The 12,858-nt window shown below is 70.7% G+C and overlaps 2 protein-coding genes and 1 long non-coding RNA gene across 3 annotated transcripts; 1 reads left to right on the plus strand and 2 right to left on the minus strand.

The window, feature by feature from the left end:
* Positions 1-847: 847 nt before the first annotated feature.
* On the minus strand, positions 848-2,807 carry GPHA2 (glycoprotein hormone subunit alpha 2; the record flags this gene model as incomplete). The annotated part of the gene is given in 4 exon segments (XM_082499976.1): positions 848-1,053; positions 1,625-1,698; positions 1,701-1,790; positions 2,705-2,807. Coding segments are annotated over 4 exon segments (369 nt in total). The 3' UTR covers positions 848-951.
* Positions 2,808-3,001: 194 nt separating this feature from the next.
* Positions 3,002-7,724, plus strand: ARL2 (ARF like GTPase 2). Its single transcript, XM_082499977.1, has 5 exons — positions 3,002-3,098; positions 3,754-3,864; positions 5,833-5,995; positions 6,625-6,705; positions 7,470-7,724. The coding sequence occupies exons 1-5, from the start codon at positions 3,034-3,036 to the stop codon at positions 7,602-7,604; spliced, it is 555 nt and encodes a 184-aa protein (XP_082356103.1). The 5' UTR covers positions 3,002-3,033; the 3' UTR covers positions 7,605-7,724.
* Positions 7,725-8,523: 799 nt separating this feature from the next.
* On the minus strand, positions 8,524-12,448 carry LOC309684012. Its single transcript, XR_014270254.1, has 5 exons — positions 12,408-12,448; positions 11,739-11,792; positions 10,481-10,547; positions 9,418-9,526; positions 8,524-8,635 (listed from the first exon to the last, which is right to left on the minus strand). It is a non-coding gene; the product is annotated as an uncharacterized lncRNA (long non-coding RNA).
* Between the last annotated feature and the right edge of the window lie 410 nt (positions 12,449-12,858).

The following is a 12,858-nucleotide window of genomic DNA, read 5'->3' on the forward strand; positions in this document are numbered from 1 at the left end:
GGTCAGAGGTTGGAGGGGGGGGGCGGGGCTGGGACTGGGGGTGACCCTGGGGGGGGGGGGGGGGGGAGGAGCCCACCCCGGTATCCTCCCCCCCACCCTGGGGACACCCCCAGCCGGGGGTCACCCGCTGCCCCCCCCATGTTGGGGGACAATAAATGACATTGGTGGCAAATGGTCCCTGTCTCCCCCACGCCCGGACACCTGCGTGGGTCCCCCCCAAACCCCTGCAGCCCCCCCAAATCCTGCCCCCCCCCAAACGCATGGACCCCCCCAAACTCCTGGGTCTCCCCCCAAGCCCCTGGGTCCCCCCCAAACTCCTGCCCCCCCCCCCCGAAACTCCTGGGACCACCCCCCCAAACTCCTTGCCCCCCCCCCCCCAAACCCCTGGCTCCTCCCCCAAACTCCTGGGCCCCCCCCCAAAACTTCATGTGTCCCCCCCAAAATTCCCGGGTCCCCCCTACATTCTGCCCCCCCCCAACTCCTGCCCCCCCCCCCCCCCCCAGCTCCTGGGTGCCCCCCAAACTCCTGGGTCCCCCTCCCCCCAAACTCCTGCAGCCCCGCAAAACTCCTGCCCCCCCCGCCAAACTCCTGTCCCCCCCCCCAAACTCCTGGGTCCCCCCCAAACTCCTGTCCCCCCCCCAAACTCCTGCCCCCCCCCCCAAACTCCTGGGTCCCCCCCAAACTCCTGTCCCCCCCCCAAACTCCTGCCCCCCCCCCCAAACTCCTGGGTCCCCCCCCAAACTCCTGCCCCCCCCCCCAAACTGGGGGTCCCCCCCCCCAGACGCTCTGCCCCTCATCGCACTGTGCAGCTTCATTTAATGGCACTTAGTGTGTCCCCCGGGGGGGGGGGGCGGACATCCGGGGGGGGGACCCCGGTGCCGGGGGGGGACCCGCGGGAGTCGGGGGGGGGTCCCCGGGGTGGGGGGGGGTCCCCGCCGGGGGGGGCGGGGCTCAGAAGCGCACCTGGCGGCACATGTCGCAGCGGCAGCCGCGGGCGGAGACGGTCTGGAGGCGCCGTCGGGAGCCGTCGGGGCACTGCAGCGTCACCCGCACCTGCGGGCGGGGCCGGCCACGCCCATGCCACACCCGTTGCATAAAGGGAGGGGACGGACACGCCCCAGCACACCCCCCCCCATGTCCCCACGCCCCTCATTCCACGCCACGCCTCTCCCACACCCCACCACACCCTCCCAAGGCCCTCCCACACCCCACCACAACCACGCCCTCCTGAGCCCCTCCCATACTGCCACGCCCCTTCCACACCCCACCACGCCCTCCCAAGCCCCTCCCCCACGCTGCCACACCCCACCACACTCTACCCCACCCTCCTAAGCCCCTCCCACACCCTCCCAAGCCCCTCCCCAACCCCACCACACCTTCCCAAGCCCCTCCCACACCCTGCCACACTGCACCCCACCCTCCTAAGCCCCTCCCACGCCCTCCCAAGCTCCTCACACCCCCAAAACACCCTCCCAAGCCCCTGCCCCACCCTGCCCCGCCCCACCACACCCTCCCAAGTCCCTCCCACACCCCACCCCACTCCACCCCAAGCCCCTCCCCCACCCTGCCCCACCCCACCACACCCTCCCAAGCCCCTCCCCCGCCCCCCCAGCCCCTCCCCCACCTTGTGTGCGCGGGCGATGGTGCAGCAGAGGGCGCGGGAGGTGCGGGGGCGGCGGCTGGCGGCCATGACGGCGGGGGGGAGGGGAAGGCGCCGGACTCGCAGTGCCCCACGCAGGCGGCTGCCGCCCCCCCCCGGCACCCCCCGGTGGCCCCCCCCACCGGCACCCCTGGGGGCACCGTCGGTAGGGGGGGGGCACCCACACCCTCGGGGGGGGCACCCAGTCCCATGGGGGGGTCCCAATCCCGGGGGGGGGCACCCAGTCCCTTGGGGGGGGGGGCACCGCTGGGGGGAGGGGGGGGGCACCCACACCTTCGGGGGGGCACCCACACCCTGGGTCCCTTGGGGGGCACCCAATCCCATGGGGGGGGGGTCACCCAGTCTTTTGGGGGGGGGGACACACCCTGGGGCTCTCGGGGGGGTCCCAATCCCGGGGGTGGGCACCCAGTCCCTTGGGGGGGGGGGCACCCAGTCCCATGGGGGGGGGGCACACCCTGGGTCTCTTGGGGGGGTCCCAATCCCGGGGGGGGCACCCAGTCCCATGGGGGGGGGGCACCGCCGATGGGGGGAGGGGTACCCACACCCTGGGTCCTTTGGGGGGGTCCCAATCCCATGAGGGGGGCACCCAATCCCATGGGGAGGGGCACCCGGTCCCTTGGGGGGGGCACCCACACCCTCGGGGGGGCACCCACACCATTGGGGGGGTCCCAATCTCATGGGGGGGGGCACCCAGTCCCTTAGGGGGGGCACCGCTGGGGGGAGGGGGGGGCACCCACACCTTTGGGGGGGCACCCAATCCCATGGGGGGGGTCACCCAGTCCTTTGGGGGGGGTCACCCAGTCCTTTGGGGGGGTCCCCATCCCATGGAGGGGCCACTCAGTCCCTCGGGGGGGCACCCACACCCTGGGTCCCTCTGGGGGGGACCCAATCCCATGGGGGGGTCACCCAGTCCTTGGGGGGGGGGGACACCCAATCCCGTGGGGGGGTCACCCACACCCTGGGTCCCTCTGGGGGGGGATCCCCGACTCCTGTGTCCCTGGGGGGGGGGGGGGGTGGGGGGGGTGTTGCCCCCCCGGAGCTTACACTGGAGGCGGCAGTCGGGGCCGGGGCCGGCGGGCCGGGCCGGGGGCGGCAGCGGGAGGAGGAGGAGGAGGAGGAGGAGGAGGCGGCGGCGGAGGGCGGCCATGGCCGTGGCGGGGGGTGGGGCGGCCCCGATGGGGGGGGAGGGGGGTGTCGGTGTCCGGGGGTGTCCCCCCCCCCCCCCCGCTCCGCCCACGGGGCCCTGTGCCCCGCAGGGGGCGCTGCGCGCGGCCGCCGCCAACCCGGAAGTGAGCGAGGAGGGGGCGGGGCCGGGTGGCCACCAGCCAATGGGCGGCGGGGGGCGGGGCCGGGCGGCGGCGCGCGCGGCGGCCATGGGGCTCCTGACGATCCTGAAGAAGATGCGGGAGAAGGAGCGCGAGCTGCGGCTGCTCGTGCTGTAGGCGGGGCCTCGGGGAGGGGGCGGGGCTTGGTGGGGGGACTCGACGAAGGGGCGGGGCCTGGAGGGGGCGGGGGGCGCCCGTTGGGGGGGGGGGGTCGGGCGGGAGCCGCGGCTGCTCGTGCTGGGAGGGGGCGGGGGGGGGGCTGTCTGGGCTGGGGGCGGGGCCTCGAGAGGGGGCGGGGCTTGGAGGGGGAGCGGTCTGCAGGGGGCGGGGTCAGGTGGGGTGGCAGATGGTGGGCGGGGCCAAGGGATGGGGTGGAGTCAAGTGTTAGGTGTTGGGCGGGGTGAGGGGTGGGGCCAACGAGGGGGCGGAGCTAAATGAAAAGGCTCGTGCGGAGGGGCGGGGCCAACTGGAAGGGGTGGAGTCGATCATCGGGGCGGGGGCAGCGAAGGGCTGGGTGGGGGCGGAGCCAACCATTGGGCGGGGTGAGGGGAGGGGTGGGGCCAACAAGGGGGCGGGGCTTAAGGAAGAGGCCCATGGGGAGGGGCTGGGCCTGATGGGAGGGGGCGTGGCCTGCGAGGAGGGGCGTGGCCGGGGGTGATGGGGCGGGGCCAAGCGGCGAGGGCGGGGTGGAGGGGAGACAGGGTGGAGGAAGGAGGGGGTGGGGCGGGGGGGGCGTGGTGCCAGGGCCCCGCCCCGCCCCGCCCACAGGGGGTTGGACAACGCGGGGAAGACGACGCTGCTGAAGCGGTTCAACGGGGAGGACGTGGCCACCATCTCCCCCACCCTCGGCTTCAACATCAAGACCCTCGAGCACCGCGGGTGAGGGGCGGGGCGGGGCGGGGCGGGGCGGGGGCCAGGCGGCACGTTGGGCACCGCGGTGGTTGTGGTGGTCACGGTGGTGGTGGTGGCCACGGTGGTCTTGGTGGAGGTGGTCATGATGGACATGGTGGTGGTCACATTGGTCACAGTGGTGGTGGCCACATTGGTTGTGGTGGGGGTGGTCAAGATGGTCATGGTGGTGGCCACATTGGTCATGGTGGTGGTGGCCACATTGGTCTTGGTGGTGGTGGCCACGTTGGTCATGGTGGTGGTGGTCACATTGGTCACAGTGGTGGCCACGTTGGTCTTGGTGATGGTGGCCACGTTGGTCATGGTGGTGGTGGTGGCCATGTTGGTTGTGGTGGGGGTGGTCAAGATGGTCATGGTGGTGGTGGCCATGTTGGTCTTGGTGGTGGTGGCCACGTTGGTCATGGTGGTGGTGGCCACATTGGTCACGATGGTGGTGGTCTTGTAGCTCATGATGGTGGCCACATTGGTCATGGTGGTGGCCACATTAACTATGGTGGTGGTGGCCACATTGATCGTGATGGTGGTTGCCACGTTGCTCGTGGTGGGGGTGGTCAAGATGGTTATGGTGGTGGCCACATTAGTCATGGTGGTGGTTACATTGGTCATGGTGGTGGTGGCCATGTTGGTCTTGGTGGTGGTGGCCCCGTTGGTTGTGGTGGGGGGTGGTCAAGATGGTCATGGTGGTGGCCACGTTGGTCACAGTGGTGGCCACATTGGTCATGGTGGTGGTGGCCACGTTGGTCTTGGTGGTGGTGGTCTTGTAGCTCATGATGGTGGCCACGTTAGTCATGGTGGTGGCCACATTGGTCACAGCAGTGGCCACATTGATCGTGGCGGCATTGGTGGCCATTTTGGCGGCCGTGTTGGCTGTGACAGTGACCACCATGTTGGTGGCCATGTTGGCCGTGATAGAGCACCATAAAGGTGACCATATTGATAGCCATGACAGTGGCCGCGTTGGCTGTCATAGCGAGCCATGAAGGTGGCCGCATTGATAACCACAATAGTGGTCATGTTGGTGGCCATGTTGGCTGTGAGAGTGACCACTGTGTTGGCGGCCATGTTGGCCGTGATAGAGCACCATGAAGGTGACCGTGTTGACAGCCACAACGATGGCCACGTTGGTGGCCGTGTTGGCGGCCATGTTGGCTGTGAGAGTGATGGCCGCGTTGGTGGCCATGTTGGCCGTGATAGAGCGCCATGAAGGCGACTGTTGACAGCCACAACGATGGCCATGTTGGTGGCCGGGTTGGCGGCCGGGTTGGCTGTGAGAGTGACCGCCGCGTTGGTGGCCGGGTTGGCGGCCATGTTGGCTGTGAGAGTGACCACTGTGTTGGCGGCTGTGTTGGCCGTGATAGAGCGCCATGAAGGTGACCATGTTGACAGCCACAACGATGGCCACGTTGGCGGCCGGGTTGGCTGTGAGAGTGACCGCCGTGTTGGTGGCCGTGTTGGCAGCCATGTTGGCTGTGAGAGTGACCACCATGTTGGCGGCCGTGTTGGCCGTGATAGAGCGCCATGAAGGCGACCGTGTTGACAGCCACAACGATGGCCACGTTGGCGGCCGTGTTGGTGGCCGGGTTGGCTGTGAGAGTGACCGTCGCGTTGGTGGCCGGGTTGGCGGCCATGTTGGCTGTGAGAGTGACCGCCGTGTTGGCGGCCGTGTTGGCCGTGATAGAGCACCATGAAGGTGACTGTTGACAGCCACAACGATGGCCACATTGGCGGCCGTGTTGGCTGTGAGAGTGACCGCCGTGTTGGTGGCCGTGTTGGCAGCCATGTTGGCTGTGAGAGTGACCACCGTGTTGGCGGCCATGTTGGCCGTGATAGAGCGCCATGAAGGCGACCGTGTTGACAGCCACAACGATGGCCACGTTGGCGGCCGGGTTGGCTGTGAGAGTGACGGCCGCGTTGGTGGCCGGGTTGGCCGCCCCCCAGGTTCAAGCTGAACGTGTGGGACGTGGGGGGGCAGAGCTCTCTGCGCTCCTATTGGCGCAACTACTTCGAGAGCACCGACGGCCTCGTCTGGGTGGTCGACAGCGGCGACCGGCAGCGCCTCCAGCTCTGCGCCCGCGAGCTGCGCCAGCTCCTGCGCGAGGAGGTGCCGGGGGGGCGGGGGGGGCGGGGGGGGCGGGGGGGGCGGGGGGCTGATGGAGGACGTGGGGAGGTGGGGGTGTGGTGGGGGCACGGGGGACATGAGGGATGTGGGGTGTGGTGGGGACGTGGGGGTCATGGGGACGTGGGGGTCACGGGGGGAATGGGGGTGGTGGGGTCATGGAGGACCCCATGGGGCCATGGGGGGTGGTGGGGATGTGGGGCTTATGGAGGACATGGGGGTGGTGGGGTCATGGGGGACATGGTGGTGGTGGGGTCATGGAGGACCCCATGGGACTATGGGGGGGGGTGGGGACGTGGGGCTTATGGAGGACGTGGGGAGGTGGGGGTGTGGTGGGGACATGGAGGACATGGGGACGTGGGGGTCATGGGGGACATGGGGGTGGTGGGGTCATGGAGGACCCCATGGGGCTATGGGGGGGGGTGGGGAGGTGGGGCTTATGGAGGATGTGGGGCCATGGTGGGACCGTGGGGCCATGGTGGGGCCATGGTGGGGCCATGTGGCCGTGGGGTGGCCGTGGGTGTGACGGAGGCCCGGGGGGTCCCAGGGCCATGGGGGGGTCCCAGGGCCAGGGGGGGGCCCAGGGGGTGACAGCGGTGGCGCCCCCTCCCCAGCGCTTGGCCGGGGCCACCCTCCTCGTCTTCGCCAACAAACAGGACCTGCCCGGGGCCCTCCCGGCCAGCGCCATCCGCGAGGTGCGCCCCCGGCCCCCCAAAACTCCCGGGGAGACCCCAAAACTCCTGGGGAGCCCCCCAAAACTCCCGGGGAGCCCCCCAAACTCCTGACTCCCCCCCACTCCTGGGGAGCCCCCCAAAACTCCCGGGGAGCCCCCTAAAACTCCTGACCCCCCCCCACTCCCGGGGAGCCCCCCAAAACTCCCGGGGAGCCCCCCAAAACACCCGGGGAGCCCCCCAAAACTCCTGACCCCCCCCCACTCCCGGGGAGCCCCCCCACTCCCGGGGAGCCCCCCAAAACTCCTGGGGAGACCCCCAAAACTCCCGGGGAGCCCCCCAAACTCCTGACCCCCCGCAACTCGTGGGGACCCCCCCCAACTCGTGGGGACCCCCCCAAAACTCCCGGGGAGCCCCCCAAAACTCCTGACCCCCCCAACTCCCGGGGAGCCCCCCCAAACTCCTGGGGACCCCCCAAACTCCTGACCCCCCCAACCCCTATGTCCCCCCAAACCCCTATGGCCCCCCCAAACCCTGTGTCCCCCCCCAAACCCCCTGTGCCCCCCCAAACCCTATATCCCCCCCAACCCCTATGCCCCCCCCAACCCCCCCGTGCCCCCCCGTGCCCCCCCAAACCCCTATGCCCCCCCACCCCCTATGTCCCCCCGTGCCCCCCCGTGCCCCCCAACCCCTATGTCCTCCCAACCCCTATGTCCCCCCCAAACCCTCGTGCCCCCCCCAACCCCTATGCCCCCCCCAACCCCCCGTGCCCCCCCGTGCCCCCCCAGGCGCTGGAGCTGGACGCCATCCGCAGCCACCGCTGGTGCATCCAGGGCTGCTCGGCTTTCACTGGCCACAACCTGCTGGCCGGCATCGACTGGCTGCTGGACGACATCGCCGCCCGCCTCTGCCCCACGGACTGACCCACACATACCCCCCCCAGCCCCCCCCAGAGCCCTCCCCCCCCCCCCCACCGCCGGCCAGAATGGGCTTTCGCGGAAGGGGTGAGGACCCCCCTCCTGGTGCCAATAAAGGGGGTGACCGACGGCTGCGTGGGGCGGTGGGGGCGCCCGAAAATGGGTCTGGGGGCGAGGGGTTGGGGGGTGGTTTGGGGGGTGGGGGGGCTGGGGGCAATTTTGGGGGCCCTGGGGGCAGTTTGAGGGGGGCTGGGGGCTATTTTAGGGGGGCTGGGGGCAGTTTTGGGGTCCCTGGGGGCAGTTTTGGGGGTCTTAGGGCAGTTTTAGGGGGTCTGGGGGCAGTTTTGGGGGGTCTGGGGGCAGTTTTAGGAGGTCTGGGGGCAGTTCCTGAGCGTTTGGGGGCAGTTTTAGGGGGATTGGGGCAGTTCTGGTTCCCCTGGGGGCAGTTTTGGGGGTCTGAGGGCGGTTCTGGGGTCCCTGGGGGCAGTTTTAGGGGGTCTGGGGGCAGTTTTGGGGCTCTGGGGGCAGTTCTGGCGCCCCTCGGGGCAGCCCCAGGGGGCGGAGCCTCGTGTGGGTGTGGTTTGGGGGGCGTGGCCAGCGGGGCTCCCTGCCCTGCCGGGGGGGCGTGGTTTCGGGGAAGGGGCGGGGCGTCTCCGGCAGGGCTGGGGCTCAGCTCAGGGGCGGGGCTTTCTCAGGTGGGTGTGGTTTCGGGAGGGTGGGGGGCGTGGCCGTGGCGCCGCCAGGGCGGGTCCTAATGCCCCGCCCGCCCCGGGCCCCCCTCTCCCCCCCCGCCCCCCCCCCCCCCCAGAGGGGACATAGGGGTCCGGGGGGGGTCCCAGAGGTGACCCCCAGAAAGGCTCAGCCGCGGGGGGGGGAAACGGTCTCAGATCTTTATTGGGGGGTCCCGGGGGGGGGGGGACACGTGGACACTCAGGGCAGAGCCCCCCGGGGGGTCCCTGAAGGCGGGGGGGGGCAGCAGAGGCCCTTCATCCTCCATCCTCATCCTCAGCGGCCTCGGCCCGGCCCCACGCTGCCACCTGGGGGTGGGGGGGGGACACGGGGGCCACCGTGATGTCACACACACACCCCCCCCATAGGGTCACACCCCCCCCCATGGGCCCCCCATAGGGTCACCCCCCCCCGTAGGGGTTCCCCTTAATCCCCCCCAATGTCACCTCCCCCCAGTCACCCCCCCATGCCCCCCCCATAATGTCACCCCCCCCATAGTGTCACCCCCCATAGAGTGCTTAAGCCCCCCCATAGGTCACACCCCCCCCAGTGTCACCCCCTCTCATAAGGTCGCCCCCCCCTAAAGTGTCCCCCCCCCCATAGAGCGCTTAAGCCCCCCCATAGAGTCCCCCCAATAGTGCCCCCCAGTGCCCCCCCATAGAGCCCCCCATAGTGCCCCCCATAGTCCTCCCCATAGTGCCCCCCAGTGTCCCCCCATAGAACCCCCCATAGTGCCCCCCATAGAGCCCCCCCCATAGTGTCCCCATAGTGCCCCCCATAGTGCCCCCCCATAGTGCCCCCCATAGTGCCCCACCCATAGTGCCCCCCATAGTGCCCCCAGTGTCCCTCCATAGAGCCCCCCCATAGTGTCCCCATAGTGCCCCCCATAGTGCCCCCCAGTGTCCCCCCATAGAGCCCCCCCATAGTGCCCCCCATAGAGCCCCCCCATAGTGCCCCCCATAGAGCCCCCCATAGAGCCCCCCCATAGTGTCCCCATAGTGCCCCCCATAGTGCCCCCCAGTGTCCCCCCCTAGAGCCCCCCCCAGACCCCCCCCCATAGTGCCCCCCCCCCCCCCCAGACCCCCCCCACCGTGGGGCGCGGGGGGGGGCGCGGGGCCGGGGGGGGCCCCCAACACCCTCTGCAGCACCGCGGCCACGCGCCGACTCAGCGCCGCCCGTTCCAGCGCCACCGCCTGTGCCTGCGGGGGGGCGGCGGGGACACCCCCGAGCGGGGTCACCCCCCGGCCCGGGGTCACCCCCCCATCCCGGGGTCACCCCCCACTCCGGGGTCACCCCCCCATTCCTGGGACACCCCCCCATTCCAGTGTCCCCCCCATTCCGGGGTGCCCCCCCCCATCCCGGGGTCACCCCCCCCAAAGCGGGGACACCCCCGAGCGGGGTCACCCCCCCATCCCGGGGTCACCCCCCCATCCCGGGGTGCCCCCCCCATCCCGGGGTGCCCCCCCATTCCGGGGTGACCCCCATTCCTGGGACACCCCCCCATTCCTGGGTGCCCCCCCCATTCCAGTGTCCCCCCCCATCCCGGGGTCACCCCCCCACTCCGGAGTGCCCCCCCATTCCTGGGACACCCCCCCATTCCGGGGTGCCTCCCCCATTCCAGTGTCCCCCCCCATCCCGGGGTCACCCCCCCACTCCGGAGTGCCCCCCCATTTCTGGGACACCCCCCCATTCCGGGGTCACCCCCCCATTCCAGTGTCCCCCCCCATCCCGGGGTCAACCCCCAATCCGGGGTGCCCCCCCATTCCTGGGACACCCCCCATTCCGGAATGCCCCCCCCCATTCAGGAGTGCCCCCCCCCCCCCCATTCCAGTGTCCCCCCCCCATCCCGGGGTCACCCCCCATTCCTGGGTGTGTCCCCCCCCAAATTCCTGGGTGCCCTCCAACTCCTGAGCCCCCCCCCCCCAAATTCCTACGTCCCCCCAAAATCCTGGACCCCCCCCAAACCCCTGGGTCTCCCCCCCCCCTCAAAATTTCTGGGTCCCCCTCAAATCCTGGATGTCCCCCCCCCCAAATTCCTGGGTGCCCCCCCCCCCACCTGGGTCCCCCCCCAAACTCCCGGGTCCCCCCCAAATCCTGCCCCCCCCCAACTCCTGGGTGCCCCCCCCCAAATTCCTGCCCCCCCCCCCCCTCACCAGCCCCCGCAGGCGCTCCTCCAGGAGGCGGTTGAGCCGTTGGGAGTTGGCGTAGTCGTCCTGGAGCCTGTGGGGACACCCAACTGGGGGGACTGGGAGCACTGGGAGGGGGACTGGGAGCCCTGGAGAAAGGAACTGGGAGCACTGGGGGCCCTGGGGAGGGGGACTGGAAGCACTGGAGCCCTGGAGAGGGGGACTGGAAGCACTGGGAGCCCTGGGGAGGGGGACTGGGAGCACTGGGAGGGGGACTGGGAGCCCTGGAGAAAGGAACTGGGAGCACTGGGGCCCTGGGGAGGGGGACTGGGAGGACTGAGAAGGCATGCTGGGGGACTGGGAGCACTGGGGGCCCTGGAGAGGGGGACTGGAAGCACTGGGAGCCCTGGGGAGGGGGGACTGGGAGCACTGGGAGGGGAACTGGGAGCCCTGGAGAAAGGAACTGGGAGCACTGGGAGCCCTGGAGAGGGGGACTGGGAGGACTGAGAAGGCATGCTGGGTGGACTGGGAGCACTGGGGGCCCTGGGGAGGGGGACTGGGAGCACTGGGAGCCCTGGGGAGGGGGACTGGGAGCACTGGCAGGGGAAACTGGGAGCCCTGGAGAAAGGAACTGGGAGCACTGGGACCCCGGAGAGGGGGACTGGGAGCACTGGGAAGGCATGCTGGGGGACTGGGGAGCGCTGGAGGCCCTGGAGAGGGGGACTGGGAGCACTGGGAGGGCACACTGGGGGACTGGGGAGCACTGGGAGGGCAGGCTGGGAGGACTGGGAGCCCTGGAGGGGCACTGGGAGCAGTGGGAACCCCTGGGGAGTGGTGATTGGGCATACTGGGAGCACTGGGAGGGGCACTGGGAGCACTGGGAACCCCTGGGGGGTGGTGACTGGGCATACTGGGAGCACTGGGAGGGGCACTGGGAGCACTGGGAACCCCTGGGGGTGGTGACTGGGCATACTGGGAGCACTGGGAGCTCCTGGGGGGTGGTGACTGGGCATACTGGGAGCACTGGGAGGGGCACTGGGAGCACTGGGAACCCTGGGGGGTGGTGACTGGGCATACTGGGAGCACTGGGAACCCGCGGTGGGGGGGAACTGGGAGCGCTGTGAAAGGGGCACTGGAGGGAAATGCTGCCGGCCCCGCCCATCGAGGGGGGGCGTGGCCCTGACAAGCCCCGCCCCATCGGGCACCGCCGCGGGGAGCGGTGGGGTGGGTGTGTCCCGCCCCGCTCCGCCCCGTGGGCGTGTCCTCCCCCGGCCCCGCCCCTCACCTGTCCATCCGCGCCCGCAGCGCGTCCAGCTCCGCCCGCGGCGGGGGGGGGAGGCTGTGGACCCCCAAAACCTGACCCGGGGACCCCCAAAACTGCCCCCGGGACCCCAAAAACTGCCCCTGGGACCCCCAAAAATGCCCCTGGGACCCCTCAAAACCCCCCCCGGGACCCCCAAAAACCTCCCCGGGACCCCCAAAACCCCCCAGAGACCCCCCAAAATCTCCCCGAGACCCCCAAAAGTGCCCCCAGGAACCCTCAAAACCTCCCGGGGACCCCCGAAACTGCCCCGGGGACCCCCCAAAAGCCCCCCGAGACCCCCCAAAACCTCCCCGGAACCCCCATAAGTGCCCCCCGGGACCCCCCAAAACTGCTCCCGGGACCCCCAAATCATCGCGGGGACCCCAAAAACATCCCAGACCCCCCCAAAAAACTGCCCCGTGACCCTCCCCACATCCCCAGACACCCCCCCCCCCCAAATTACCACCGGCCCCCCCAACTCCCGCCCCAGGGCCCCCCGCCCCCCAACCTGCCCATGGGCCCCCCCAAACCTTTCCCAACCCCCCCCAACTGCCCCCCGCAACTGCCCCTGGGACCCCCCCAAAACCGCTCCGGACCCCACAGTCTTCCCCGAGGGACCCCCCCAAAATTGCCCCCCCCCCCCAAACTCACCCCCTCGGTTCTGCGGTGCCTCCGGACCCCCCCGGTTCCTGGTGGGGGGGGGGAAGGGGGGGGGGGTAGGCGTCAGTGTGACATCCCCCCCCCAACCCCCCAAAAAGGAGACTCAGAAGTTCGGGGGACCCCCCCCAAACCCCCCTAATAGGGGACCCAGGAGTGACCCCCAACCCCCCAACCCCCCCTTCCCCCCCTCCCGGGGGTCCCAGAAGCTCGGGGAACCCCAACACCCCCCCCCCATAGAGGACACAGGAATTCGGGGACACCCCCCCCCCAACCCCCCCCATAGGGGACAGAGGAATTCGGGGGACCCCTCAACCCCCACTCTCCCCCTCCCTCCATGGGGGTCCCAGAAGTTCGGGTGACACCCCCCCCCCCAAAAAAAGGGGTCCCAGAAGCTCGGGGACCCCCAACACCCCCCCATGGGGGACCCAGAAGTTCAGGGACC

Source organism: Vanellus vanellus (genome assembly GCF_965231255.1).
Source record: "Vanellus vanellus genome assembly, contig: HAP1_SCAFFOLD_2310, whole genome shotgun sequence".
In the NCBI taxonomy this organism is placed as follows: domain Eukaryota; kingdom Metazoa; phylum Chordata; class Aves; order Charadriiformes; family Charadriidae; genus Vanellus; species Vanellus vanellus.

What these genes read in the sequence shown, in the direction of transcription:
- ARL2 (XM_082499977.1), top strand. Translation starts at nt 3,034, where the DNA reads ATGGGGCTCCTGACGATCCTGAAGAAGATGCGGGAGAAGGAGCGCGAG. An exon ending in AAGACCCTCGAGCACCGCGG is followed by an intron (nt 3,865 to 5,832) that starts GTGAGGGGCGGG and finishes GCCGCCCCCCAG; the next exon opens with GTTCAAGCTGAACGTGTGGG. An exon ending in GCCAGCTCCTGCGCGAGGAG is followed by an intron (nt 5,996 to 6,624) that starts GTGCCGGGGGGG and finishes CCCCCTCCCCAG; the next exon opens with CGCTTGGCCGGGGCCACCCT.